The 26,815-nt window shown below is 45.0% G+C and overlaps 1 protein-coding gene across 1 annotated transcript; it reads left to right on the forward strand.

Moving 5' to 3' along the window:
* The first annotated feature begins 2,271 nt into the window (after window positions 1-2,271).
* On the forward strand, window positions 2,272-26,534 carry LOC112070395 (helicase ARIP4). The gene is given in 19 exon segments (XM_070438957.1): window positions 2,272-2,543; window positions 11,689-11,878; window positions 13,389-13,565; window positions 13,568-13,793; window positions 15,147-15,280; window positions 16,377-16,553; window positions 17,607-17,836; window positions 18,396-18,578; window positions 18,733-18,866; window positions 18,995-19,191; window positions 19,719-20,061; window positions 20,532-20,709; window positions 21,117-21,341; window positions 23,599-23,717; window positions 23,943-24,067; window positions 24,697-24,796; window positions 25,242-25,447; window positions 25,925-26,100; window positions 26,211-26,534. Coding segments are annotated over 18 exon segments (3,267 nt in total). The 5' UTR covers window positions 2,272-2,543; window positions 11,689-11,742; the 3' UTR covers window positions 26,412-26,534.
* Window positions 26,535-26,815: the final 281 nt, after the last annotated feature.

The following is a 26,815-nucleotide window of genomic DNA, read 5'->3' on the forward strand; positions in this document are numbered from 1 at the left end:
GGCAAAATAGAAATGGGATCAGATTGATCTCCCCCTTTAAATAAAGTACAAACTGTGGCTGCCTTCCAAGAAATGGGAACCTTCCCAGAAAGAAGAGACGGGTTAAAAAGGTTGGAGATAGGCTTGGCGATGATAGCGGCAGCAACCTTAAAGAAGAAAGAGTCTGACCTTTTTGGGTCAAGTTTAAGGAGCTCCTTTAGCTCCTCAGACTCAGAGACTGCCTGCAGGGAGAAACTTTGTAGCGAGGCAGGGGAWAAATACGGAAAAGCATCAGGGATAGTCGCATTAGAAGGGGTGGGAGATGAGGAAATGTTGAACTGGCAAGGAGGCATGGCTCAGTCAAATAGGAATCCTGACTTAATGAAGTGGTGATTAAAGTGCTCAGCCATGTYCTTCTTGTCAGTAACAACCACATCATCAAGGGTTTGTTCTCCAGGTCTTTAACCGTTTTCCAGAACTTCTTGGGGTTAGACKCACAGAGAGAGAACTGCTCCTTAAAGTAACTAACTTTGGCCTTCCGGATAGCCTGAGTGCACTTATTATTAATTTGCCTGAACGAGAGCCAGTCAGCCTGAGTATGTGTGTGCCGAGCGTTTCGCCAAATGCAATTCTTGAGGTGGAGTAACGCCGCAAGATCACTGTCGAACCAGGGGCTGAACCTGTTTTTAATTCTCATTTTCTTTATGGGGGCCTGTTTGTAAACAATWCCACTGAAAATATCAAAAAAGAAGGTCCAAGCATCTTCGACAGAGAGAATCAAGTTGATTCTATACCATTTTACAGAGGCCAGTTCATGAAGGAAGGCTTGCTCATTAAAGTTTTTTAGCAAGCGTCTATGACAAATCAGGACAACCGTGATCACTAAGGTCATTACAGAAAACACCAGACTACCAATGATTATTTGTGAGGATAACATCAAGGAGAGTAGCCTTTTCTGAGTGTTTGGAGTCATACCTTGTGGGATTGATAATAATCTGAGAAAGATTTAGGGAGTCCCATTGCTTTAGGACTTTGTCAGGTGGTTTAAGCATGTCCCAGTTTAGGTCACCTAGCAGGACAAATTCAGGCTTAGTGTAAGGGGCCAGGACCCATCTTACTCTACTTTCTTCACTGCCTCAGTATATGACAACTTCTGCACTACTCTAACTCTGGAAACCTCAACCTGCCTCTCTCGCACCCCTGGGCACCCCCACAATTAACACAAACCACTACTTTCTCCAATTCTACACATTCATTTGTCTCATGCCCTTCTGCACACTTCTCACACATAGGAACCTCCCTCCTACACACTACTGCCACATGCCCATACGCTTGACACCTGTAACAACGTAATGTAGTCGGCATAAAAGCTCATACAGGATAACTTATYTATCCTAACATCACTTTGTCGGGCAAAGACTCAACATCAAAACTCAAAAGAACAGACAATGACTCTTCTGTTTCTCCACTCACGTCACCCTGTCTGCGTTGCACCAAACGATGAGCATCACAACCCCGGGAATCTTCCCCTTCAGTTGGTTAGCTTTCACATTTACCGCAACCCCAGTAATCACTTCTTTGAATGGCATCCTTTTCTTGAGCAAAACAGTTCACATATCTTGGCCCCATTCGTTTAACTCCTGCTCCCTCTGACCAGCAGAAACACATACAATTATCACAATACCACTTCTGGTTACCCTCACCGATTCCACAACTCTGAAACAGCACAGCACCCACCATGAAACGTCAAATGGATCAGCCAAAATTCAAGGGTCCACTTTTTCCAAAAACTTCACTCCTACGATCACAAACTCATCTTTATCCTGACCCTGGGTGCAAGCCCTGGGCTCCAAGAACTTCACCACACCTACCACCTCCGATACATCGCCCTCATTCACTTATATTTCAACTCTCTCTGCGTACACTTTCTACCATTCTTCTTTAACAAACCATCTCTTTTTTTAACCAACTCAAGCTCACCCTCTTCCTCACTCTCTCTCTCTCTCTCTCTCTTAGACCTCCTCTGCCTCTCTTTTTCCCTCCATTCCTCCTCCGTATTCCAAGTATAACGCTCCTTATGAGAACACTGCACCGGCTGACACAATCTTCTTACAATCAGCACGAACCCCTCAGGATGTATCGTTCAACAGTGCATCCCACTTGTCACCGCACAGCTCCGTATCAACCTCAAGACTACACCAGCAGATGGCGCAATAACATACTTTGTCGTGATGTGCATTAATAGAACAATTACATGCTCTAATTTCTATGCTATTAACTTTATGATTTAGTGTTGGCGAGTATAGCATAAACTAAAATCAAATATGATTTTTTGGACCTTTCCTGATAGCAGTTTTTGGCTTCTTTTAAACAGTTTTTGTCATTCGAGTGTGCCTTCGGGAACCGACTTCTAGCGAGTTGTTTTTCCATCTGTGCAGGGGAACCGTGTTACTGTTACCCTTGAAGAAACAGTGAGGGGGAAATAAAAAAAAATACAGTTTGTAAAAAATAATGTATTAATCATAAGCATATCATCAATTCGATTTCCTAAGGGAATGCAAAATGTAAGTACATAGTTTGACAACTTTTTGATTCGAACTTCATTTTAGTTTTAGGTTAACAATGTTACATAAGGGGATTTCTTGATTAGCCATCCTCTGGACAATAGACGTTGGCTGAAAACAGCGGCGAATGTATGGTAACATGACGCTAGCTCACTAACAACAAGCTAGCTAGCTGCTCAAACACGCACGAGTTAGCTAACGTTAGCAGGCTGTATTTGGTACGACTCGTTTGTTCATTTTTATGCAACTCGTTGAACGTCAGCTAGCTAAACTGCTGTTAGCTAACTAATTGTGACAAATTAGCTAAGATAGCTAGCGTAAAATACATTATCTTGGATTGTGATCTGTTTATAGCCAGACATGTAGCTAGCTACGTTAGCAACAGCATCTCTTAGCAATATTTCATCTCAGATGTGCGTTTTAATAAGCCAACATCTCGATATCTGGCTAGTTAGCGTGCTAATAACATTAGCTATTATGTTGATTTTCGCGAGTTAATAATGACATATCTGACGATGGGCACAAGGTAGAAAACAACAAGTAACTTTAAGCCAGCTAGGTATTTGCTAATGATGCGCCCCTATTCTAGCTAGTTAGCTACCTGTTTATGGTTGCACGTGATGGCTACATACAGAAGCTAGAGTTGGTTATTATCTCTTGCATTTAGCATTTTATGTAACACACTGCGCTATAATTGCTCAATTGTGTGTGTGTGTGTGTGACAGAGAGGGATTGACAGTCAGCGGTTAATGTTGGCATCCATATTATATTGATTAGCAGGAATATTGCCATTGTTGTTTGGAAACAAAATCTCAGTCAGATATATTCCTGAACTCTCTTTTCCATGTCACATTTTTGGTATTGCACCACAATAACATCTTTTTTTTCTTCTCCGAAATTCAAGTAACACACAAGTATCACGCCAAAGTGCAACAATATCTTTATGTCCTATGATTTAACATTTGACACATTGAAATGTCAACAGAATGTAAAAATATACAGGGGTTGATATTGATTTGCCCTTGGGAGTTTTGATATGCAGGTGAGAAGAGGTATATCATCCACATGCTGCTCAGTGTAGTGGTCATATTTGATGCTGGACATACATGTGGGTCGTTCCATGTCATTTCAGCAAGCTATGACACCCACCATCTCAGATTGTTCTGAAATCGTTCGAGCTTTCGAACTTCAACAGATAAGATTAGCATTCCTGCAACATTATTTTGTTGAAATATTTTGATCTCTGAGAAATTAAGCTAATTGATTGCACCCAAATTGACCATTTTAAATGAATAGGATTCATATAATATATATAATACCTAACATCTGATTTGGAGAGAACTTTTTTTCTAACAGTGAATAAGACGAGGAATCCAATGAAATGGTCAAACGCCACCCACAGACCCCCCCACGACAATCACAACCCAACATCAGTATCAGTTCTCAATATCTGATAAGTATTACAGGCTGACTAGGCCTCTCGCGTCGCAAAATAGAAATCTATATTATTCAATTATTGCACCCACACTGCTCACGCACGCCAACGAGCATCTGCGTTGCCAAGGGCTAAAATAGAAGTCAGTTCTATTTCTGATGCAGATCGCGCTGCAAGTCCTGCCTCTTCCATCTCCTCGTTGGTTTATAGAAGCAGGTACCCACGTGCCATCTCCTCATTTGTTATACCCACGTGGGTGACTGAAAGACGAACGAGGTCGGTGGCGGTAATGCACCTAATTTATGAAAGTTGCCAATCGCAATATAAAGTCAAGAGAAGAAAAAGCCTAGAAGGAGGAGAGATGACTAGAAACGATTCGGTTGACCGTTTTATGTGTGGATTAATTGTCGGAGTAGAGGACCTTGTACATTTCAGGTAAAATAACAACTCAATGTTTATATCCCAGGACAAGTTAGCTAGCTAAATCGGACAAATTAGCTAGCAAGTGCAAGCTAGCTAACTAAATTGCCATTAAGGTTTTATGCTTTTCGACCTGTCCCCAAATTAATGTAATTGGTTCAGAGTTTGTTTTGATATTTTAACCTGCGTGTCGTGATCGCGTTTGGTGTGGGGGAACAAAATACATTTATGCACAATGGCACACGCGCACAGCCGGTTTGGGTTCCGTGTTATGGAGCTGCGGCTCAGATTATTGTTTCTTCATCCTATGTAATGTATTCTCATTGACTTTTGTGCCCCCCCCCCCCCCGTTCAGAGAAATTAATAATTGAAGTTGTTAGGTTTATGTCCCATCCTATATCTTGATATTACCAGGTTCTGACCACTAAATGGTCTCTGTTTATCATATATGCATAGTCACTTTAACTATACATTCATGTACATACTACCTCAATTGGGCCGACCAACCAGTGCTCCCGCACATTGGCTAACCGGGCTATCTGCATTGTGTCCCACCCACCACCCGCCAACCCCTCTTTTACGCTTCTGCTACTCACTGTTTATCATATATGCATAGTCACTTTAACCATATCTACATGTACATACTACCTCAATCAGCCTGACTAACCGGTGTCTGTATGTCGCCTCGCTACTTTTATAGCCTCGCTACTGTATATAGCCTGTCTTTTTACTGTTGGTTTTATTTATTTACCTTCCTATTGTTCACCTAATACCTTTTTTGCACTATTGGTTAGAGCCTGTTGGTTACCATTTCACTGTAAGATCTACACCTGTTGTATTCAGCACAAAATATTCCTACCAAGGCGCACTGAAGATGATAAAACAGTCCACATTTAATTTTCCTCTGCAAACAAAACAACTAATGAATAGAAAAATCAAACTACCCCATAGTAGATATTTGTCTATTTACATAGTCGGCTTTGATTCAAGATTTCCATTCCTACTTTATTTATTTAAAAACGTCTAAATAGGCCCAGAGTTAACAGCGGCAACCTTGGGGTAAACCGACACCCAACCTTAAATTGTGATGACACAGACTACATTTTTAGTTGAACAAGAGTATTGGCAACCAGGGAACGTGTTGGAGGGGGAAATGGTGACATGAAGTAGGTTCTGTGACAAGTACAGACGGGGCATATTACCCCCAAGTTACCCTAACAGATAGGCCTACATATAGTCACTGTGTTTAAGTTTTTTTGGGACATACAATTCAACAGTGGTAGCTAGTTAAAGTACCTAATTTGGGATCTATCTAATGATTAGCCCAATAGGGTAAATGCAGATAGGCTGAAGCATGGGGTTGCCTACTGTATTTATTTATAGCCACTATGCTGCATCAGTTGGGCCTCGGGTGATTATGCTTATTGCTAATAGCATACCTGGTAAWATAGGCTATATGCATGGACCAATATGTACAATTAATTTTAGCAATATATTATTGGACTCATTTCTGTAGGTGGAAGTTATATTTGAAAAGGTGTCAGCATAATTTTATTTTAATTCAATTTGGAGTAGTAAGTCACCAGAACTCAGCCTCCCGTGACCTTTTCCCCCCACTGCTACACATTTTTCCAAAGGAAATACTGGGACACGGTCTGACGGAAACCCATGCTTTGGTTTTGTTTACCTGGCTAACGTTTCAGCATTTATGGTACAAATCCACATAGGTACCATTGGGAACTTGTTTCTCTTCCCAATATTAAAAATAAAACTTGGCTGGGGGAAAAATGTTTTACAGTTCCATTTGAGGACAAAAACACTGAATGCTGCGCCACACAGGTTACAAAAAGCTTGGAAGACATCTTCGATGTACCGATCCCATGACACTGGGTTTATGAACTGATATACAAAACAACTATTGATAAAAAAAATATTTTTCAATTAAAATGATTATACAAAATTCTTGCTACCAACAACATGTTATATATATATATATCTACATACATACATGCATACATACATACAGTGCATTCGGAAAGTATACAGACACCTTGACTTTATCACATTTCGTTACATTGCGGCCTTATTCTAGAATGGATTAAATTGTTTTTTTCCCCTCATCAAGCTACACACTACCCCATAATGACAAAGCAAAAACAGGTTTTTAGACATTTTAGCAAATGTATAAAATCAAACTGAAATATTACATTTACATAAGTATTCAGACCCTTCTCAGTACATTGTTGAAGCACCTTTGGCAGCGATTACAGCATCGAGTCTTCTTGAGTATGACGCTACAAGCTTGGCACACCTGTATTTGGGGAGTTTCTCCCATTCTTCTCTGCAGATCCTCTCAAGCTCTGTCAGGTTGGATGGGGAGTGTCGCTGCACAGCTATTTTCAGGTCTCTCCAGAGATGTTAGATCGGGTTCAAGTCTGCGCTCTGGCTGGGCCACTCAAGGACATTCAGAGACTTGTCCCAAAGACACTCTTGCGTTGTCTTGGCTGTGTGCTTAAGGTTGTTGTTCTGTTGGAAGGTGAATCTTCACCCCAGTCTGAGGTCCTGAGCGCTCTGGAGCAGGTTTTCATAAAGAATCACTCTGTACATGGCTCCGTTCATCTTTCACTCAATCCTGACTAGTCTCCCAGTCCCTGCTCTTGAAAAACCTCCCCACAGCATGATGTGGCCACCACCATGCTTCACCGTAGGGATGGTGCCAGGTTTCCTCCAGACGTGACGCTTGGCATTCAGGCCAAAGAGTTCAATCTTGGTTTCATCATACCAGAGAATCTTGTTTCTCATGGTTTGAGTCCTTTATGTGCCTTTTGGCAAACTCCAAGCGGGCTGTCATGTACCTTTTTTCTGATGAGTGGCTTCAGTCTGGCCACTACCATAAAGGCCTGATTGGTGGAGTGCTGCAGAGATGGTTGTCTGGAGCTCTGTCAGTGACCATCGGGTTCTTGGTCACCTCCCTTCTTGCTCAGTTTGTCAGAACGAAACGGTTCCGTATTTCACTGAAAGAGTAAACGTTTTGTTTTCGAGATGATAGTTTCCGGATTCGACCATATTAATGACCTACGGCTCGTATTTCTGTGTGTTATTATGTTATAATTAAGTCTATGATTTGATAGAGCAGTCTGACTGAGCGATGGTAGGCACCAGCAGGCTCGTAAGCATTCATTCAAACAGCACTTTCGTGCGTTTTGCCAGCAGCTCTTCGCAATGCTTCAAGCATTGAGCTGTTTATGACTTCAAGCCTATCAACTCCCGAGATTAGGCTGGTGTCGGAAGTTTAGAGAGAATGTTTCTTCACCATTGGGTACGACATCCCTTCTCCTAAAAGTGTGCACTTGCACACATCTCCCCCTTAGATTGAAAAGCATAGGATCGGTGTAAGTTATGGCTGAAGGGAGTTTCTACAATTTGTTAAAATCTTGACGTGCCCACTTGGGAGAATGCCTCTGTCTGCCAGTGTGGGAGGCGTGGGGTTTGTGACACTCAGACCTGACAGTCGTTGCATAACCATCTTAAGGAACAGTGTACAGGCCTTTGTATGTGAGGTGAGAGAAAACGGGAGCGACGACTATAGTCTGTGTGTCTTTGGTTAGCCTATATATCCTGCTGTTTAACACAGTCTGTCTGAGTGGCAAAGGCCTGTTATGTAACTGAGCTCTTATGTAATTGGCCATCTCGCTCACACTCTTGCCGCCTCCCTCGCTCACACATATTCACACATACTCACACTTCGACACACACTCACAGAGCTCCCTTTCCTCTTTTTCTCTCTGACACTTTGAGAATGCCTTAGGAAAGACGAAGGTAAAGCAACCCACCAAGCAACGACAGTTTGTTTTACTGTACTGCTCTATTTCATGCATCCCTCTGTCATAGATGATGAATGTACAAAATGTATCGATTTATTGATGCTAATAACCAGCCTGTTTTACCCAACATAGTAATTTCATACCCCAGATCAAACTCCCCCCACTTTGCCAAGCTGAAAGGGATAGTTCACCAAAATGACATGGGCATTTCCATGTAAAAATGACCCATGAGCACCAACATGTGAAGTTCATAGGAGCATATCAAATGAAAGCTAAGAGTCTATTTATATATATTTTGAAATCACGGCATATGTACATTTTTCCACCGTTTTCCATCCTAAAAAGGAGGAATAAGCAGACTTTTGATTTCTGGTCAAACAGATGGAAAAGTGGTCTTAYAAAACAACTACCAGAAAAAAAAGTATTTAAAAGTGTTTAAATGTTGACGTGAAGACGCCTGACAACTAATATCAACACTTATATTTAGTTCTGGAAGTTCAAGAAACATTGCCTTGTGCCTTGAAATGCCGTTACCAAAAACCCACGTCCTCATGATGAGGGAAGATAATGAAAGTTCACAGAAGTAACAAGTACAGGTAGCCCTATCAATTAGTTAGTGTTTTTACTGATATCAATTTTGTTTATTAATTAAGTGAATAAAACTCAAAATTCTGTTATTTCAGAAGAATTTGTCACGGGAATTTCTACAATTGAATTGATTACATTGGGAAATCATAGTAGTCACAAACCACAGTTGGGTTCACAAGTTTGGACAGTAGAGCAGTGTCTCCCAACCCTGGTCCTCCAGTACCCCCAACAGTACAGTTTCATTGTAGCCCTTGACATACAACACCTCATTCAACTCATTGAAGGCTTGCTGATAAGTTAACACGTTTAATCCGGTGTGCTTGTCCAGGGTTATGATACAAATGTGTAGTGTTGGGGATACCGGAGGACCAGGGTTGGGAAACACTGCAGTAGAGTACAGTAGTGTTGTCATGATACCAGCATTTTTACTTCCATACCAGATTATTATCACAATACTCAATACCAAAACTATACCATGGAAAGGAAAAAAATGCATATTTGCCAAAGTCACAGAATGGCATTTGGTCCAGACAGATAAACTCATCTACTCCATTGTTCAATCGGCGGGCATCTTTTGAGTTCAATATCAAAAAAAAAATTCTGCGACATTTTTCAGAGACAGCCATGTATGCATTAATGAATCAATTACACAATCAATTTGACTTAGTTTTTACCAATATAACTGCATAACAACATATTGGTAATAATTGTATTTGAATGGTATATCTCTTGATTAACTGGTTAAATCAAGATGTAGCCTAGGCCTGTTCACAATACAGGTAGAATGCATATTCAATAGGAGTGTGTGCATGCATTGAGTTAATGAGCTTGTTTTGGGCTGATTTCATGGGGCTACAGATGACAAACAATCTGTTAACTTTCAGTTTGGGACTTTTTTTATTGTACTGTTCAACAACATTTGCATAGAAGTAGTTTATTTTTATAAAAGTGAGCGTTGTCTCTTTAACCGGTAATGACGTCAATCACAAGGCAAGAGGGGAGCAGCGCGTCGGAGCCCTATTCAGTTCGCTGAGGCAATAGATCATCTTTGGGAGAGACGTGAGTGAGCGGTCGATCAGCTTTGAAGTCAGAATATTTAGCGTAATGATTTGCGAACAAAGTCCTGGGGTAGTGAATTTATGTTGGCTTCAGCTGTAAGCTAGCAAGGATAGTTCGCCTACAAACCTGGAAGATACCGGTATCGTCATGCATGGTAAAGTGTTCTAGCCAGACCAGCCTGTATGGGCATTGTTTTGCAAACAGTAATTAACAGTTTCACAATGCCGTGTCGCATTATTCAAGTGTGTTAACTTCTGTGCAGCGTGAGTGGGGAGCTAACATGATGCAGGCTAAGTGGAGCAGGCTCGCGCTATAAGGGGTACATCGGCTGCGCTGGTACAGACTTGAGCCGCGAGACACATTTGAAAGAAGTACCGAAAGTAACAAGAATTCTAGTACCAAACCATTTTTCATGTTCTACTATCGAAAAGGTACCGAAGTTTTGTTATACCGCGCAACACTAGTACAGTACAGTAAAGAGAATTAGAGTACAATACTGTACAGTAGAGTACAGTACACAGTAGAACACACGAGTTGAGTACACTATGTTCTGTATTGTACTYTGCTGTACTAAACTCTACTTTATTGTACTGTATTCTTCTGAGCTCTAATGTGCTGTACTTTGATGTCCAAACTTGTGAGCGCTCCGGAGTGGGGCAGTGGTCTAAGACAATGCATCTCAATGCAAGAGGTGTCACTGCAGTACTTGGTTCAGTACCTGAATCCAGGCTGCATCACATCCGGCCGTGATTGGGAGTCCCATAGGGTGGCGCACAATTGGCCCAGCGTCGTCCTGGGTAGGCTGTCATTGTAAATCAGAATTTGTTCTTAACTGACTTGCCTAGGTCAATACAGGTTCAATAAAAAGAAACAGACCTCTATGATTGGTTCAGATTTGGTCCAGTCTGGACCAACCTCTTGTTTGGGGGTGGAGCTCGTTAAAATATGTGTGTAGAATAATACCCAAAGATGCAAAGGAGGATATTGCATATTTCTACCTTTTTGTGTACATATTCAGGATACATCACCATGAAGAGAATGACATTCACATCCATAGGCTGCGTTTCTGTGTAGTACAGCTCAGGGACCCATGATGTAATTCTGTTACCGGGTTTAAATCCACTCCGCTTTAAGCATTTACATTTAAGTCATTTAGCAGACGCTCTTATCCAGAGCGACTTACAAATTATAAAGTTCATACATATTCATCCTGGTCCCCCCGTGGGGAATGAACCCACAACCCTGGCGTTGCAAGCGCCATGCTCTACCAACTGAGCCACACGGGACCAAGCGATGTGTTGGGTTAAATGCGGGAGACACATTTCAGTTGAATGCATTGTTGTACAACTAACTAGGTATCCCCCCTTTCCTTACTTTGCTTAATGTAGTTCAATAACCAAAATAGATTTTTTTCCCCCAACTCAGCATGTCATGTCGCAGCTGACACACCATTCTTTCTGCAGATATCGTTGAATCTTTAATTCGCAGCAGATATTTCAGTTTTGGGGAAAATATGGACGCATAAAAAGAACTGAGGGAGATTATACAGAAATGTTGTTACCTAACTTCGTATCTGCACCGTTTTTACAGTAAATGTGTTTTTGTAAAGTAGTCCTTGTTCATGGAGTTCAACTTGGAAATCAATGGTTGTTGTTGGGCATACAAATCTGAGTCTGTAATTCTGTTACCGTGGAATTGCCCACATATTGGTTTCCTTACCTTGATTTAGCCTAGGTGAACGATCCCTTTTTAAAGGGGATCTCCATTTTGTTGTGCTTTGTTTGACCGTTGGCTTTAAGCGATGTGTATTGTATTGCAGGTACTCCCAGTGACTATGTGTGTAGGTAATGCTCTCTGAGCCCTGCAGGACGTCATGTCTGAAGAGGCCATCTCAGGAAGCGACCTGGACCCCAGCGTTAACAGCGAAGACGAGGATCTGGAAGAGGAGGAGGAGATTGAGGATGAAGATGAGGGTGACAACGATGGAGATGATGAAGATGATGCAGTTGGTGAGTGACATGGCTGGTGTGTTGCCTCTGACTTAATACTCACAATTAATACTGGTTCAGAACAGAAGACATTCTAGAAGTGGTTCTGATTTAATCTAAAGACGAACTCCGTTAAAGGTGAAGTCGGGGGTGCACGTTGTGAACAGCGGAGTCGGGCTGACTTCGGCGACAACTGAAAGCGCCAGGCTAAACTTCTACGCTGTTGTAATGCCGCAGCTGTTACGTGCTTTTACATTGCAGCGGAGTGAACCGTGCACGTGCGCAGATACTGTGTACGAGTGCATCGTCTCGCATTGCTCTCACCAGCAATATTCTCGGTTCATGCTGCTGCTCGTGGCAGCGTCATATCGCCGAGTCTCAGTTTAACAATGGTTGCAAAGCTGCCAGCTGCTAAGAAAAAGTGATTCAACTAGTTTTGAAGTCTGATGCAAAACATAGGCTGTCTGTATTTCCTATGCGATCTAATGTAGTCAACCAATCAGTTACAAAGTCTGGCACGCTATTCCCTACGTAGTGCCCTATATGAGGGGACCTGGTCAAAAGTAGTGCACTACATAGGGAACAGGGTGCCATTTGGGAGGGAGTCAGGCAGTGAGCCGGGCACTCGGGAGAGAGTCTGATCCGCCATGGCCCACATTGCCAGACGGACCAGTTTTGAGCGTGTTAGAGCAGACAGAGCAACAGGTAGGAGAGTTCAGGTCAGGGTTTGATGACTGCTGCTGTAACAAGACTTCCAGCCTGGAGCTGCCGGCATCTGCTCTGAAACTACGTGTTCAATGCCAGGAATGTGAGAGGCTGCCAGGGGTAACACCAGGCAACCCCCGCTCATACTCATACACTCGGGCCTGACTGTCGAGAAGCATGGGAGTGTAATGAAGACACTGGCTGCATCAACAAATGGCACCCTATTCCCTATTTAGTGTACTACTTTTGACCAGGGCCCATAGGGTCAGAGCCTTGGGAAAGCCCCACTGACACACACACTCAGCCTGGCTGCCTGGGTGGAGGGGAGTCTAATGAAGACACTGGATGCGTCACCAATGGCACCCTATTCCTAGTGTACTACATTTGACTGATTAGACGTAGTGCACTATTTAAGGGAATAGGGTGCCATTTGGGAGGACAGACACTGTCTGTAACGTCAGTCTGACTGGGGCCGGACAGTAACGTCAGTCTGACTGGGGCCGGACAGTAACGTCAGTCTGACTGGGGCCGGGACAGTAACCGTCAGTCTGACTGGGGCCGCGACAGTAACGCAGTCTGACTGGGGCGGACAGTAAACGTCCAGTCTGACTGGGGCCGGACAGTAACGGTCATGAATGGACCATAGAGAAAGATGGTCGGTTGGCCCAGTAAACAATACAAGAGTTAGGATTTAGGGATGGTTTCCCTGATAAATCATTAAGCCTGATCCTGGCTAAGAATCTTGTTCATTGGAGATTCTTCAGCTCATTGACCAGACACTAGAATTAGTTGATTGATTGTCATTTTCTGCTCCTCTCTCCCACAGATTGGCCAGAGAGTGGCCAGGGCAGTACAGAGACGGAGACCCAGGGAGGGAGGGACTCCCCCTCAGCTACCTCACCCTCGGAAGAGACTCCCTCTGAGGCCCCGTCTCAGCCCCCCTCCAGGGCTTCCTCCCGGCCCAACTCTAGGCCTGAGTCTCGCTCCCAGCCCCCCTCTGGCCCCAGTCCCAGCCTCCTTCTCGCCTGAGAGCCCCAGCCAGGACAAGCCGTCTGCGGCCAAGAAGAAGAAAAACCGAGGGCCTCAAAGTCCCAGCCTCAAAGTCCTGTCCTGAGACCCCCAGCAAGGACAAGACCTCGTTTGGCAAAAAGAAGAAACCGAGAACCTCTAAGTCTAAGGAGCCTAAACCTGCTAAACTCTCGAAGACAGTACACATGAGGAAGAACATCAGGTATGTACACTTATCTGTTCGATAACAGGGGATTGAAACCACCTCTAACCACCTCTATCTCCTCTAACCCATCCCCTGTCCTCTACTTCTCTCCTCTAACCCGTCCTCATCTCCTTCTCTCTCTCTTCTAACCCATCCCCCTGCCTCCTCTCCTCTTACCCATCCCCCTGTCCTCTCTTCTAACCCATACCCCTGTCCTCCTCTCTTTCTAACCCATACCCCTGTCCTCCTCTCCTCTAACCCATCCCCCTGTCCTCCTCTCCTCTAACCCGTACCCCTGTTCCTCCTCTCCCTAACCCGCCCTCCTCTCCTCTAACCCGCCCTCCTCTCCTCTAACACGTCCTCCTCTCCTCTAACCCGTCCTCCTCTAACCCGTCCTCCTCTCCTCTAACCCATACCCCTGTCCTCTTCTCCTCTTAACCTCGCCCCTCTCCTCTAACCCGTCCCCCTGTCCTCCTCTCCTCTAACCCGTCCTCCTCTCCTCTGACCCGTCCTTCTCTCCTCTGACCCGTCCTTCTCTCCTCTGACCCGTCCTCCTCTGACCCGTCCCCTCTCCTCTGACCCGTCCCCTCTCCTCTGACCCGTCCCCTCTCCTCTGCCCGTCCCCCTCTCCTCTGACCGTCCCCCTCTCCTCTGACCCGCTCCCCCTCTCCTCTGACCCGTCCCCCTCTCCTCTGACCCGTCCCCCTCTCCTCTGAACCCGTCCCCCTCTCCTCTGACCCGTCCCCCTCTCCTCTAACCCGTCCTCCCTCTCCTCTAACCCGTCCTCCTCTCCTCTAACCCCGTCCTCCTCTCCTCTAACCCGTCCTCTCTCCTAACCTCCTACCTCCTTCCTCTAACCCGTCCTCCTCTCCTCTAACCCGTCCTCCTCTCCTCTAACCCATACCCTGTCCTCTTCTCCTCTAACCCGTCCTCCTCTCCTCTAACCCGTCCCCCTGTCCCTTCTCCTCTAACCCGTCCTCCTCTTCCTCTAACCCGTCCCCCTGTCCTCCTCTCCTCTAACCCGCCCTCCTCTCCTCTAACCCGTCCCCCTGTCCTCTCTCCTCTGACCCGTCCTTCTCTCCTCTGACCCGTCCCCCTCTCCTCTGACCCGTCCCCCTCTCCTCTGACCCGTCCCCCTCTCCTCTGACCCGTCCCCCTCTCCTCTGACCCGTCCCCCTCTCCTCTGACCCGTCCCCTCTCCTCTCCGTCCCCTCTCCTCTAACCCGTCCCCCTCTCCTCTAACCCGTCCTTCCTCTCCTCTAACGCCGTCCCCCTGCTCCTCCTTCTCTGCACTAACCCATCCCCCTGTCCTCTCCTTTAAACCCATCTTCTGTCCCTCTAACCCATCCCTTCTTCCTCTCCTCCCAACAGGACGCTGCTGAAGGAGCACCAGATGGAGGCAGTGACCAAAGCAGCCCAGCAGGAGGAGTTAGAGAGGCTGAGGCGTCTGGAGCAGCAGAGGAAGGACTTCATGGCACCACCCGTCCAAGAGTTTTCTCCAGCAGGTGAGAGTCCTATTTCAGCCTGAAGCCCTCTGGACACTGACTGTCATAGAGGGGCTCCATTTCGTGGTTTGTCATACAAAGGATTCTGTAGGGCCCTATAAAATATTTAAAAATATTTTTTGCCTGATTCCATTTAGGTTTTTCCCAAATTCCATTTTTCTCTCTTCTGTTTTTCCAGGTTTAAGTTCTTTCAAATGTTCATGTTTTTGCTCTCAAAATCACACTCTTTTATATATATATATATATATATAAAAACAACCCAATTGGATGTTGTAAGTCCACAACAATGCTTAAACCACATCAGGAGACCACTTTTGAGGTCTCGGAAAATCTAAGAAATTCCGATTTTCGGGTGTAGTGACACTTTAATTAAATTGTGCACCAGCAAAGAGGCCATTGTTTGGTTAGCGACGTTTCTGTAGCGCTCATGTGATGGCAGAGTTTGTAAATTAGAAGACTTCCAAACTTCTCTGCCAATAACAGCTTGTTTTCAGTTTTCCCCTCCTCGCTCAGCACACTCCCATACAGTCCTAGCAAAATGATTTCTTGAGAAACTGCTCTTTTGACCATTTTAAATGAAAACATAGTCTACTTTGTAGTTAACATTTAATTGAGAAGGTTTTTGGGAAATCCATTCCATCTCTACTAGAAGATGGCTATCATTAGCATCACCTCTGACAGGTTCTCTAATCGCTGACTGCATTCCTGTGCCGTTTCAGAAAGTTGCAGGAAAATATGAATCATTGATGCATTTTGTTAATGTCTTATGAATAACCTGGGCAAATTAATTACTTTTCTAATAAGCTGAATACATTTGGTTGATTTCCTACCAAGTTCAATAAATGTTTTAATATTGTTGAATACAGTTTTAATGTCTGGATTCCGTCTGCGTTCTCCACAACGTGGATTTTATAGAGCCCTAATTCTTCCACCCCATGGTCGAGGGAGATTTATTTTCCTAACCTCTCACTTATTTCCTGTCTCTCTCTCTGTCTCTCTGACTTTATTCACATGGAACGTTAAATCCCTTACGTTGTCAAAGTAAAAATAGCAACAATGGTCGGTGCGCTATCTCTCATCTCCCCCTCTCCTCCAGTGGAAGCGGTGTCAGGGAGGCCTGGAGAGGAGGAGTTTCAGTGCCAGGGGTCGTTAGAGGCTGCTTTCCTAGCCAGGCAGGACGTAATCTGCCTGGACAGCAGCGACAGCAGTGGAGAGGAGGAGGAGGACGCCAAGCCACCAGCTATCCCCACTATCACACCCACTATCAGAGACGGTAAGACCAGTAGAAGGACTGCTAAAACAGAGAGAACAACCATCACACTCTGTCTAGTAGGGTTGTCACGTTGCCAGTATCATAATACTACGATACTCGATTTTCCATGGCAAAAAACACAAAGCAGACTTAACTATTTGGTCCTTTTAAAAGGGGTAGTTTGGAATTCTGTCAATGAGGCCCTTCATCTACTTCCCCGTAGTCAGATTAACTTGTGGATACCATGTATGTATCTTCGTCCAGTGTGAAGGTTAGAGGTAGTTTTGCGAGCGTTYGCGCAATGACTGGAAGTCTACAGGAACAGCTAGCATGCCAGCTGTTCCCATAGACTTTGTCATTGCGCTAACACTAGTTAGCAATGGCGCTAACGATAGCTACTTCTTTCAAACCAAAATGGTATCCACAAGTTTATCTGACCCTGGGGAAGTAGATAACGGTCCTCATTGCCAAAATCCCAAACTATCCCAGTGATATATGTTTTGTGTGCTAATAGCTTGGGAAATGAACAAATGTGACTCTGGGTGACGACACAAGGCTGTTTGTTTCCAATTAGGACTGTTTTCCTTGAGAAACGAAGTCCGCTTCTTATTTGATTGTTTCCTTGCTTCCTACTTGCTTCCATTGTTTCCTACTTTTGAGTATAGTGATACAGGTATTGTGACAACCCTACTATCTACACTACAGGCTTCGACCCAGACATTCTAGGTGAAACCTAGTTATAAGGACCCTTGGTTAGACAAACAGGAACATATCACACACAGTTCTTGGTTAGTACTAAAAATGCCTCTAGAAAAATCTAGAGGGAGCACAGACCTCATAATTACTTCATAATCTATGTGAGTCATATCGTTTTTAGCTGTCAGGTTATGAATGCTTAATGTCATGAATAGATAGATATACATTTCCCTGCTCTGGACCAAGCCTTCTCTACATTGGAAATAAGTGTGCTATAAAGCTTTCACTTTTTACATTTTTAACTGTTATATTTTGTTTTTTTTACCCTCCCAAAAATAAATAAATACATCTAATCAATCAAATTCTTCCCCAACCCAGACGTGATCGAGCTGAGCTCTGGGGACGACGACACACTGCCGATCAGCAGCGATTCGGCCAATGAAGATGAAGGTGCGGGGGGCACGGAGGAGAGCAGTGGAGCGCACATCAACGACTCACTCAACCAACCAGACGCCCAGGGGAGGGTCCTGGTCAACATCAACCACCCAGCGGAGGAGGAAGACCTGTACCTCGTCCCACAGCTGGCTCGTGCAGTCAAACCTCACCAGGTATTACAGGGGAGCTACACTGGGCCGTCACTACGGTCCAATTTCCCGTACACAGATTAAGCCTAGTCCTGGATTAAAAAACCTACCTTCTCTCACTGGTTAATCTCCATTGAAAGTGTTTTTTAAGTCGAGGACTAACGTCAAGCCATGRCTGGGAAACCGGTCCTAGTCTTCTAGCTGCTGCAGTGGACGCGTGACTTTGGCCGGCGGGGAGCAGAGCGTGAACCACTTTGTCAAGGTGGTCTCGGGCATGAGCCAAATATCGAATTCGTGAAAAAAGAACTGYTGTAATTTTACACTTAGGCTTCATTGCCATTTTTGGGGGGGAGCGTCTCCCGCTCTGCAAAAGTAACGTGGCCAGTGTAGCATGCCTGTTAGCCCTTACCCTGCACCGTGAGACGCGGAGGCCAAGGTGTACCGTACACGTATGAAGATAGTTCAGAAGTGACACCATTCACTTTTTCCATCGCCGGTCTCCTCCTCACTCGGCTCTTGATTCACCTCTCGCCCTCACCCTTTGCTTTCCATCTCTCTCTCCTTTCCTCTCCCTCCCTCCCAGGTTGGTGGGATCCGGTTCCTCTATGACAACCTGGTGGAGTCTCTGGAGCGCTACAAGGGCAGCAGCGGGTTTGGCTGTATCCTGGCCCACAGCATGGGCCTGGGCAAGACCCTGCAGGTCATCTCCTTCATAGACATCCTGCTGCGACACACCGGGGCCCACACCGTACTGGCCATCGTCCCTGTGAGTTCACCGATAGGGAGAGTGGTTGGGTGTGTGGTTTGAGTGAGTGTGTGTGTGTGTGTTTCTCTTTGTCTCTCTTCCTTTCTCTCTCCCTCTGCTCTCTCTCTGTGTGTGTGTGTGTGTGCATCTATCTAGCTTTTTCTCTCTCCCCCAGGTGAACACGCTCCAGAACTGGTTGGCAGAGTTTAACCTGTGGCTCCCATCACAAGAGGCCCTGCCCCCTGATAGTGACCCTGCCACAGTCGCAGGACGCACCTTCAGAGTCCACATCCTCAATGACGAGCACAAGTATGTAACATTATATAGTAGAGCTAGCTAACACACTGGTGTGTGTTATCTCCATAACACAAAACACACTAACTAGTATGTGTGCGTGTTTACCAATTTTGACTTGTGTGTGTGTGTGCGCCCTACAGAACCACGGTGGCCCGGGCTAAGGTAGTGGAGGACTGGTCACGTGGCGGGGGCGTGCTCCTGATGGGTTATGAGATGTACCGCCTGTTGTCCCTGAAGAAGAGCTTTGTGGCGGGCAGGAAGAAGAAGTCCAAGAAGCCCCAGGGACCCGTCATCATCGACCTGGACGAAGAGGACAGGCAGCAAGAGCTCATGAAAGGTCAGGGGTTAGAGGTCGCTGCAGGGCCAGCTGTAGGTGCTCTAGGGCCTGTAGTAGTCTGAGTAGGAGTGCTGATCTAGGATCAGGTCCCACCTGTCCATCTAATATTATTCATAGTGATCTAGAAGGCAAATCTGATCCTAGATCAGAACTCTTCCGTGAGACCCCTGAAAATGAGAAATTGCATACCAGTATAACGAGGAAACAATACAGTATAGTGAGTTGACGTTGGAGAATAATGCGTTATCGACATCTGCATAAATGACCATTATTCAAATGCCAAGGCTGATGTATTTTCTGCACATCAATAACATCATAGTAAATGAAAATGATGGTATTAATCACTACTGATAGTACATTAGAGAACGGTGTTATTTAATTTATTCATCAGGCATTCCCGTAAGCTTTGTTTTACTCTCTCCTTTCTCACACACCTACACACACATACACTCTCTCTACTCCTCAATACATTTCCTCAACCTGTGCTTTGCGCTCTCTCTACCCCTCCTCTCCACCTACCCACCCAGGTATCGAGAAGGCGCTGGCCAGGCCCGGTCCAGACGTGGTGATCTGTGACGAGGGCCACCGCATCAAGAACTACCACGCCAGCACCTCACAGGCCCTGAAGAACATTCGCTCCAGGCGACGTGTGGTCCTCACGGGCTACCCTCTCCAGAACAACCTGATAGAGTACTGGTGCATGGTGGACTTTGTCAGGCCTGACTTCCTGGGCACCAGGCAGGAGTTCAGTAACATGTTCGAGAGGCCCATTCTGAACGGGCAGTGTGTGGACAGCACGCCACAGGACGCCAGGTTGATGAGATACAGAAGCCACGTGCTGCATAGCCTGCTGGAGGGGTTCGTCCAGAGGTAAGTTCCACGAATAGGATTTCTCCTGACTTGATCAAGAATTCCCACTTTGCTCACATTATCCTCCATTCACATATTATTTGTACAACCCTTTCCCCTGACTTAACCAAAATCCTGATCTCAAGTTGTCCAGTAGCCATATGTATCGCGGGTCTCAAAGTAGCAGTGCTGGTCTAGGATCATCTGTCTATGTAATCTTGTTCATTGTGACCTAAAGGGCAAAGCTGATCCTAAGTCAGTACTCCGGCTCTGCTACATACATACATATACGACCCATTATCGCATTACTCAAGAGCAGAGAACAGCCTTACTGGTGTTTAGGGAGAAGATTTTGGGTGACCCAGGCATCATCCCCAATCCCAAATCAACCCCTAGCCCCTACTCTCTCCTATAGCTCTTTTGAATTGTCTAGGTATACTTTCTAGTAATAAGCTGATCTTTGCGCGTTGTTTCCTCCGTGTCTGTCCCAGGCGAGGCCACGACGTGCTGAGGGACCAGCTGCCCTCCAAGGACGAGCACGTGATCATGGTGCGCCTGTCGCCCCTGCAGAGGGCCCTTTACGCTGAGTTTATGGACCGCTTCAGAGAGGCAGGCAACAGCGGCTGGCTGGGCCTCAACCCGCTCAAGGCCTTCTGCGTCTGCTGCAAGGTTAGTCTGAGATGGCTTCACTGGTGCTGTGGGGTTAGACAGACAGACAGACAGATACAGAGAGKCAGACAGACAGATACAGAGAGCCAGGTAACAGCAGCTACACAATTTCGGATGATTTGGAGATGAAACGCAGGGACAAATGCTAAAACTGGGGATATTATCTTGCATTGGATTTGTGCTACAAATTCTAAAAAGTTAGCATTTGGAGACAGTGGCCAGGTAAACAAAACCGAAGCATGGATTGCTGTCATAGCTTGTCCATAGACTGCTTACAGGATAAGGAAACCAATATGTAATTTGGGTGAACTGTCCCTTTAAGCAGTCAGGCTAATCAGCCTAATCTTGACACCTGGACCAGAGTAACATTATTGTAGTCCGTTCATTAATCGTGTGTGTGTGTTTAGATCTGGAACCACCCTGACGTGCTCTATGAGACCCTTCAGAAGGAGAACCTGGCCAACGAGCAGGATTTGGACTTGGATGACATCACGTCGGCCGCTAACCCCCGCTGCCCTGGCGCTGGCCTGAAGACCAAAGCGGCCGACTCGGCCAACAGCCGGTCCAACGTTACCCTGCCCCCGCTCAACCCCATCCAGGAGAGAGCCAATCAGGTCATCACCTACGAATGGGTATGCCTTGACACCTCTCTCTGTCTCTGTCCTCCCCACCCACCCGCTGGTTGGTTGGCTGGAATTATGTCATGTGCTTCTCCTGAGTTAGTCTGGTCAAACCACACCGAATGTTGCTGTGTCTAGTACCAGGCTACCTTAGTGTTGGGAAAAATGTAAAATAACACCATTATTGCATGAATTTCCACTGTGGGGATTCTAACGTAGGGCTGTTACTTTGACTGTATTTACGCCACACCAGCAGTCACGAGTCATGATGGCAGTCAAATTCCATGTGACCCTTTAGTCATGGTAATTAGGCTTTTCCAAGCTCTGATGCTGCTGATGGTCATTCGTAGCCTACCATACTTGCTAACTGCCTGGTACTCAGCACTCTATTGTCCCTCTAATCACTCTGACATCAATGCAAATGTTCTCAAATATCTAATCAAACACTTCATGAGAGTCCATGTTTACAAATGAAGCATTTGTTTTTATGTGAGTCCACCAGATCAGAGGCAGTAGGGATGAGCAGGGATGTTTTCTTGATAAGTGTGTGAAATTGACCATTTTCCTCCATTCAAAATGTAACGAGTCCTTTTGGGTGTCAGGGAAATGTATGGAGTAAAAAGTACATTATTTTCTTTTGGAATGTAGTGAATTAAAAGTAAAAGTTGTCAAAAATGGTAAAGTACAAATACCCCCAAAAACTACTTAAGTAGTACTTTAAAGTATTTTTACTTAAGTACTTTACACCACTGGTTTCGAGTTTGGGGATGATAATTTTCAACATCAAAATGCACCTTTTAATAAAAGCATTACGTGCGTAATCGTATTTGTGTGCACATTTGCGCTTGTGATCTACTGTCGTGTGGGCATTGCTGTGCTTATTAATGTGAAGAAATAGTCTAATAGTTTATCAACATTTTATGCTAAACGTTCTCATCTGCTGCGTCAGGCTCATTGCTTAACTTTTTTTTTTATGATGGTGATTGTATTAATTGATCTATCGCATCCCACAACTGTCCCGGACTATGTTTGGAATATTTATTTCTCGCACAGAATAGGTAAACTTTTGTACTATGGGGGATAATAGATTGACATAGGCTAGTGCTTTTTCTGTTCGTTAGGCCTACTCATCTTTTTGGTAAATGTGGACAGTTCTTCCGATTATCTTATATGTACCTCGGAATTMGATAAGGACGAGCGCAGTTGCGTCTCCGATGTGTCTGTCTTCACTTGTAGCCTGTGAGAAAGACCCGATCACGTGACTGAGAGCCATGTGAGTGAGAGAGGTGCTTCGGCACGCAGTGGGGAAAAGGAAATTCTAATTATTATATTCAGCCCAAGGGCACAATGGCCACTGGCTGCAAAAGGCATGGATTTTTTTAGGTGGCATTACGGCCACACAAAGATGATGCAGCCTGGAAATTTGAGGCATTATCAAGTACTTTTCAAATTGTGAATGAGAGACTGGTGAAGTGTGTACAGCCTGCGCAAGAAAACTAAGCAGAGCTCAAACCTTTCAAGCTACTTTTTTCAAATCATCATTAGTTGCATCATGCAGCCTTAGAATGTATTAAAAATCAAAACATATAGCCCAATGTTTGTATCACAACTAAAGTTACATTAATAACTCTAAATTAAGCATATTGGAGTACCTGTGTCTTTGGTAACCTCTCAACACAGAATAGCCGTATGTGCGCACTCCCTCAAATCGTTTGGAGAAAATATCCTTCATTTTATTCAGCTATGTTCAATTGTATTCTTCATACTATAATATAAAATAATGCCARGGAATTCTAAGCAAATCTTGTCTGCTAAATGAACTGGTGTYGCCCACAGCCATATGGCATAGCCAGATCAGGGCCTAAAATAAAGACAACTCCGTTTGCTATTCTGTTCTTCTGAAATAGACTACATTTTCTTCATATGATGTTTCTTTAGACCTGTCWAKAAAAAAAAAAGTGATTTATTGTGATGGTGTAGGCTATATTATATGGATTTATTATACATTTTAAAATGTAGATGTTCCAAAGGTTTGCATCACTGGCTTGTAGGCTATGCGTGGAAGCCAGGAGATGCTAAATGTTRTTATGTTAARTAACAGTCAWTTACCGTGAWACCGGCAGTTATTTACTTGACAATCACCGGCTGACAATGTGACCGACCACAGCCCTATTCTAACGTTATATTGTAAAACGTTAGACCTTCCCTTGGTGTGGAAGAATGGAAAGCTTCACTCACCCACTTCCTGTCCTGTTCCATCTCTGTTCAGGCCAAGGACATCATGAGCAACTACCAGACTGGAGTTCTGGAGAACTCCGCCAAGATGCTGCTGCTCTTCCATCTGATCGATGAGAGCGTGATCAGAGGAGACAAGATCCTGGTCTTCAGGTTGGACCTATTCCTACAGCTGTTTCGGAGTGTGTTTATGTACATCATCGGTTTGAATGAAGTGTTTTCTCTATGAGCGTACCCTTATACTCTAACGATGTTGACCTTTTTTCTTGCAGAGGACGGAAATGTGTGTTTTTGCTTTTTAACCTAGAAGTATCCATATGGTTGTAGTTAACTGACTTGAATGTGTTTTTAACGTGTGTGTGTGTGTGTGACCATCAGCCAGAGCTTGTCCACCCTGACTGTCATTGAAGACTTCCTGACCAGACGACCAATGCCAGCAGGCCGTGTCTCCCCGGACAACCATGGCCAGAACCATACCTGGGTCCGCAACATCAACTACTACAGTGAGTCGTCGCCATCGTCCACATGACCCTGTTCCCATGGCAACCACTACTCCCGGGGCGGTGTCAGTGTCGTCGTTCCCATGGCAACCCTTTGACTCTCTTTCTGTGTCAGCTCAGCTGTGAACCAAGATCCAATTTAGATGCCCACTAACGTACTCTGTTGTTCCAGACTATTAGACCGGAGTTGTTTTCACGGCAAATTGTCCTGTGACATGTACTTGGCTTCAAACTGATAACTTTACTCATCTACACTCTCACTTCGACATCTCAACCATCAGGGCCCATATTCATAATCTCAGAATGGGAGTGCTGATCTAGGATCAGGTCACCTCTCTCCATTCGTTATAATCTCAGCCCGAAAAAACAATGAATGGATCTGAGCGGGCCAGGTGTTTTATTTTTCTTTATGAAGTCATACGGCCCCTTACTGCACTGACCACCGCACTACACTAGATCCACTAGTGAAGTATTTTTGCATCCCAAATGGCACCCTATTCCCTACATAGTMTACTACTTTTTACCAGAGCCCTACATGGGGAAATAGGGTGCCATTTGGAACGCAAGARGATTTGACTGGAATCGTCCCATGATGCTGATGTGGTGAATGTGTCTTGTCTGTCAACCCCCAGGGTTGGATGGGAGTACGTCTGCTTCAGAGCGAGAGAGACTCATCAACCAGTTCAACGACCCAGAGAACACCTCCACGTGGGTCTTCCTCCTGTCAACGAGGTACTAGACTGTACACACACACACACTGATACGCATAGAAGTGAAATTGCTGTGATCTGATGGCTTCTGCCCTTTCTAATAATTATATTTCTATGCTTATATATTGTTCAATCAAATACACAACAAATGCAGTGTTAACACAGGCAGCCCAATTCTGATTGTTTTTCCTCTAATTGGTCTTTTGACCAATCAGATCAGCTCGTTTGCCTATAATTGGGCAAACGATCAGAATTGGGCTACCTGTGCAAACGAAGACAAATACACTCAATTAGACACACTCACTCGCACAGATATTTTTTCACACACACAATTGCATATATTCCCCCTTTTGCATACACTTGATCAGCCGTTCACTTAGGCATATATACACACACACACACACAGGGTAACACACACACACACACTTGTGCATGTTGTTAATAAGCCTGTGTTGTGTGACTTGCAGGGCGGGCTGCTTGGGGGTGAACCTGATCGGGGCCAACCGGGTGGTGGTGTTTGATGCGTCGTGGAACCCGTGTCATGACGCCCAGGCGGTGTGTCGAGTGTACCGCTATGGCCAGAAGAAGCCCTGCCACATCTACCGCCTGGTCTGTGACTTTACCCTGGAGAAGAAGATTTACGACCGACAGGTCTCCAAGCAGGGCATGTCTGGTAAGAGGGGGGGGTACAGTGATGCACGATATGACTGTGTGTGGAAATTGCTGTGTGTGGGAATTAATTTGAGATACTTAAATCGTAATGAATGGCAGCGTGTAGAATTTGAAGTTGAATTATGAATGACGGCATAGTACAAGCCAGGAGAGTCTAATTAAGCAATTGGGCCCTTGGAGGTGTGTTATATGGCGAATATACCACGGCTAAGGGCTGTTCTTTTGCATGATGCAACGCGGAGTGCCTGGACACAGCCCTTAGTCGTGGTATATTGGCCATATATCACAAACCCACCAAACAGCCTTATTACTATTATAAACTGATTACCAACATAATTAGAGCAGTAAAACTAAACGTTTTGTCATACCCGTGGTATACGTTCTGATATACCATGGCTTTCAGTCAATAAGAATTCAGGGCTCAAACCACCCAGTTTTTATAGTTGGTCAGTAACACACTGTGATTGGTTGTGTCCAGACCGCGTGGTGGATGACCTGAACCCGGTTCTGACGTTCACCCGCAAGGAGGTGGAGTCTCTGCTGCACTTTGCAGAGGAGGAGCCTAACCCGACCAAAGCCCCTCCCCAGCCCCACAAAGAGATGGAGACGGTCATCAGCCAAGCCTGTCAGCTCTACCCCCACCTCATCACTAAGGTACGCTCACACACTCACTCTCTCACAGATAAACACTGTCATGCATCACTGTACATCATTACTATGGTACACGCGCAATCAATCAACCCTGTTGATCTGTACCCTACCAGGAACCCTTCCACCATGAGTCTCTGCTGGTGGACCGGAAGGAGTCCAAGCTCACTAAAGCAGAGAAGAGAGCCGCTAAGAAGAGCTACGAGGACGAGAAGCGTGCCTCCGTGCCCTACTCTCGCCCCTCCTACGCCCACTACTACCCAACCAGTGACCAGACCCTCATCAACATCCCAGCCTTTAACCAGCGCAACTGGTGAGTGACAATCTCTCTCCATTCTCTTACCTGCGCTATCACAGCACTAACAGACAGGTAACTGCCAAAATAAAGGAAACACCAGCATTGTATCTTAGTAGGGCATTGGGCCACCACGAGCCAGAACAGCTTCATTGCTCCTTATACACATGGAATTATAGATATACCTCTCCTTAATGCAACTGCTGTGTCAGATTTTGAAAAAACGTTACGGAAAAAACAAAAACCATGCAATAATCTGAGACGGCGCTCAGAACAATAGCCAAATTAGCCGCCATGTTGGAGTCAACAGAAATACGAAATTACATCATAAATATTCCCTTACCTTTGATTATCTTCATCAGAATGCAGTGCCAGGAATCCTAGTTCCACAATAAATTGTTGTTTTGTTCGATAATGTCCATTACT

Source organism: Salvelinus sp. IW2-2015, unplaced genomic scaffold, assembly GCF_002910315.2.
Source record: "Salvelinus sp. IW2-2015 unplaced genomic scaffold, ASM291031v2 Un_scaffold1312, whole genome shotgun sequence".
Taxonomy (NCBI): Eukaryota; Metazoa; Chordata; class Actinopteri; order Salmoniformes; family Salmonidae; genus Salvelinus; species Salvelinus sp. IW2-2015.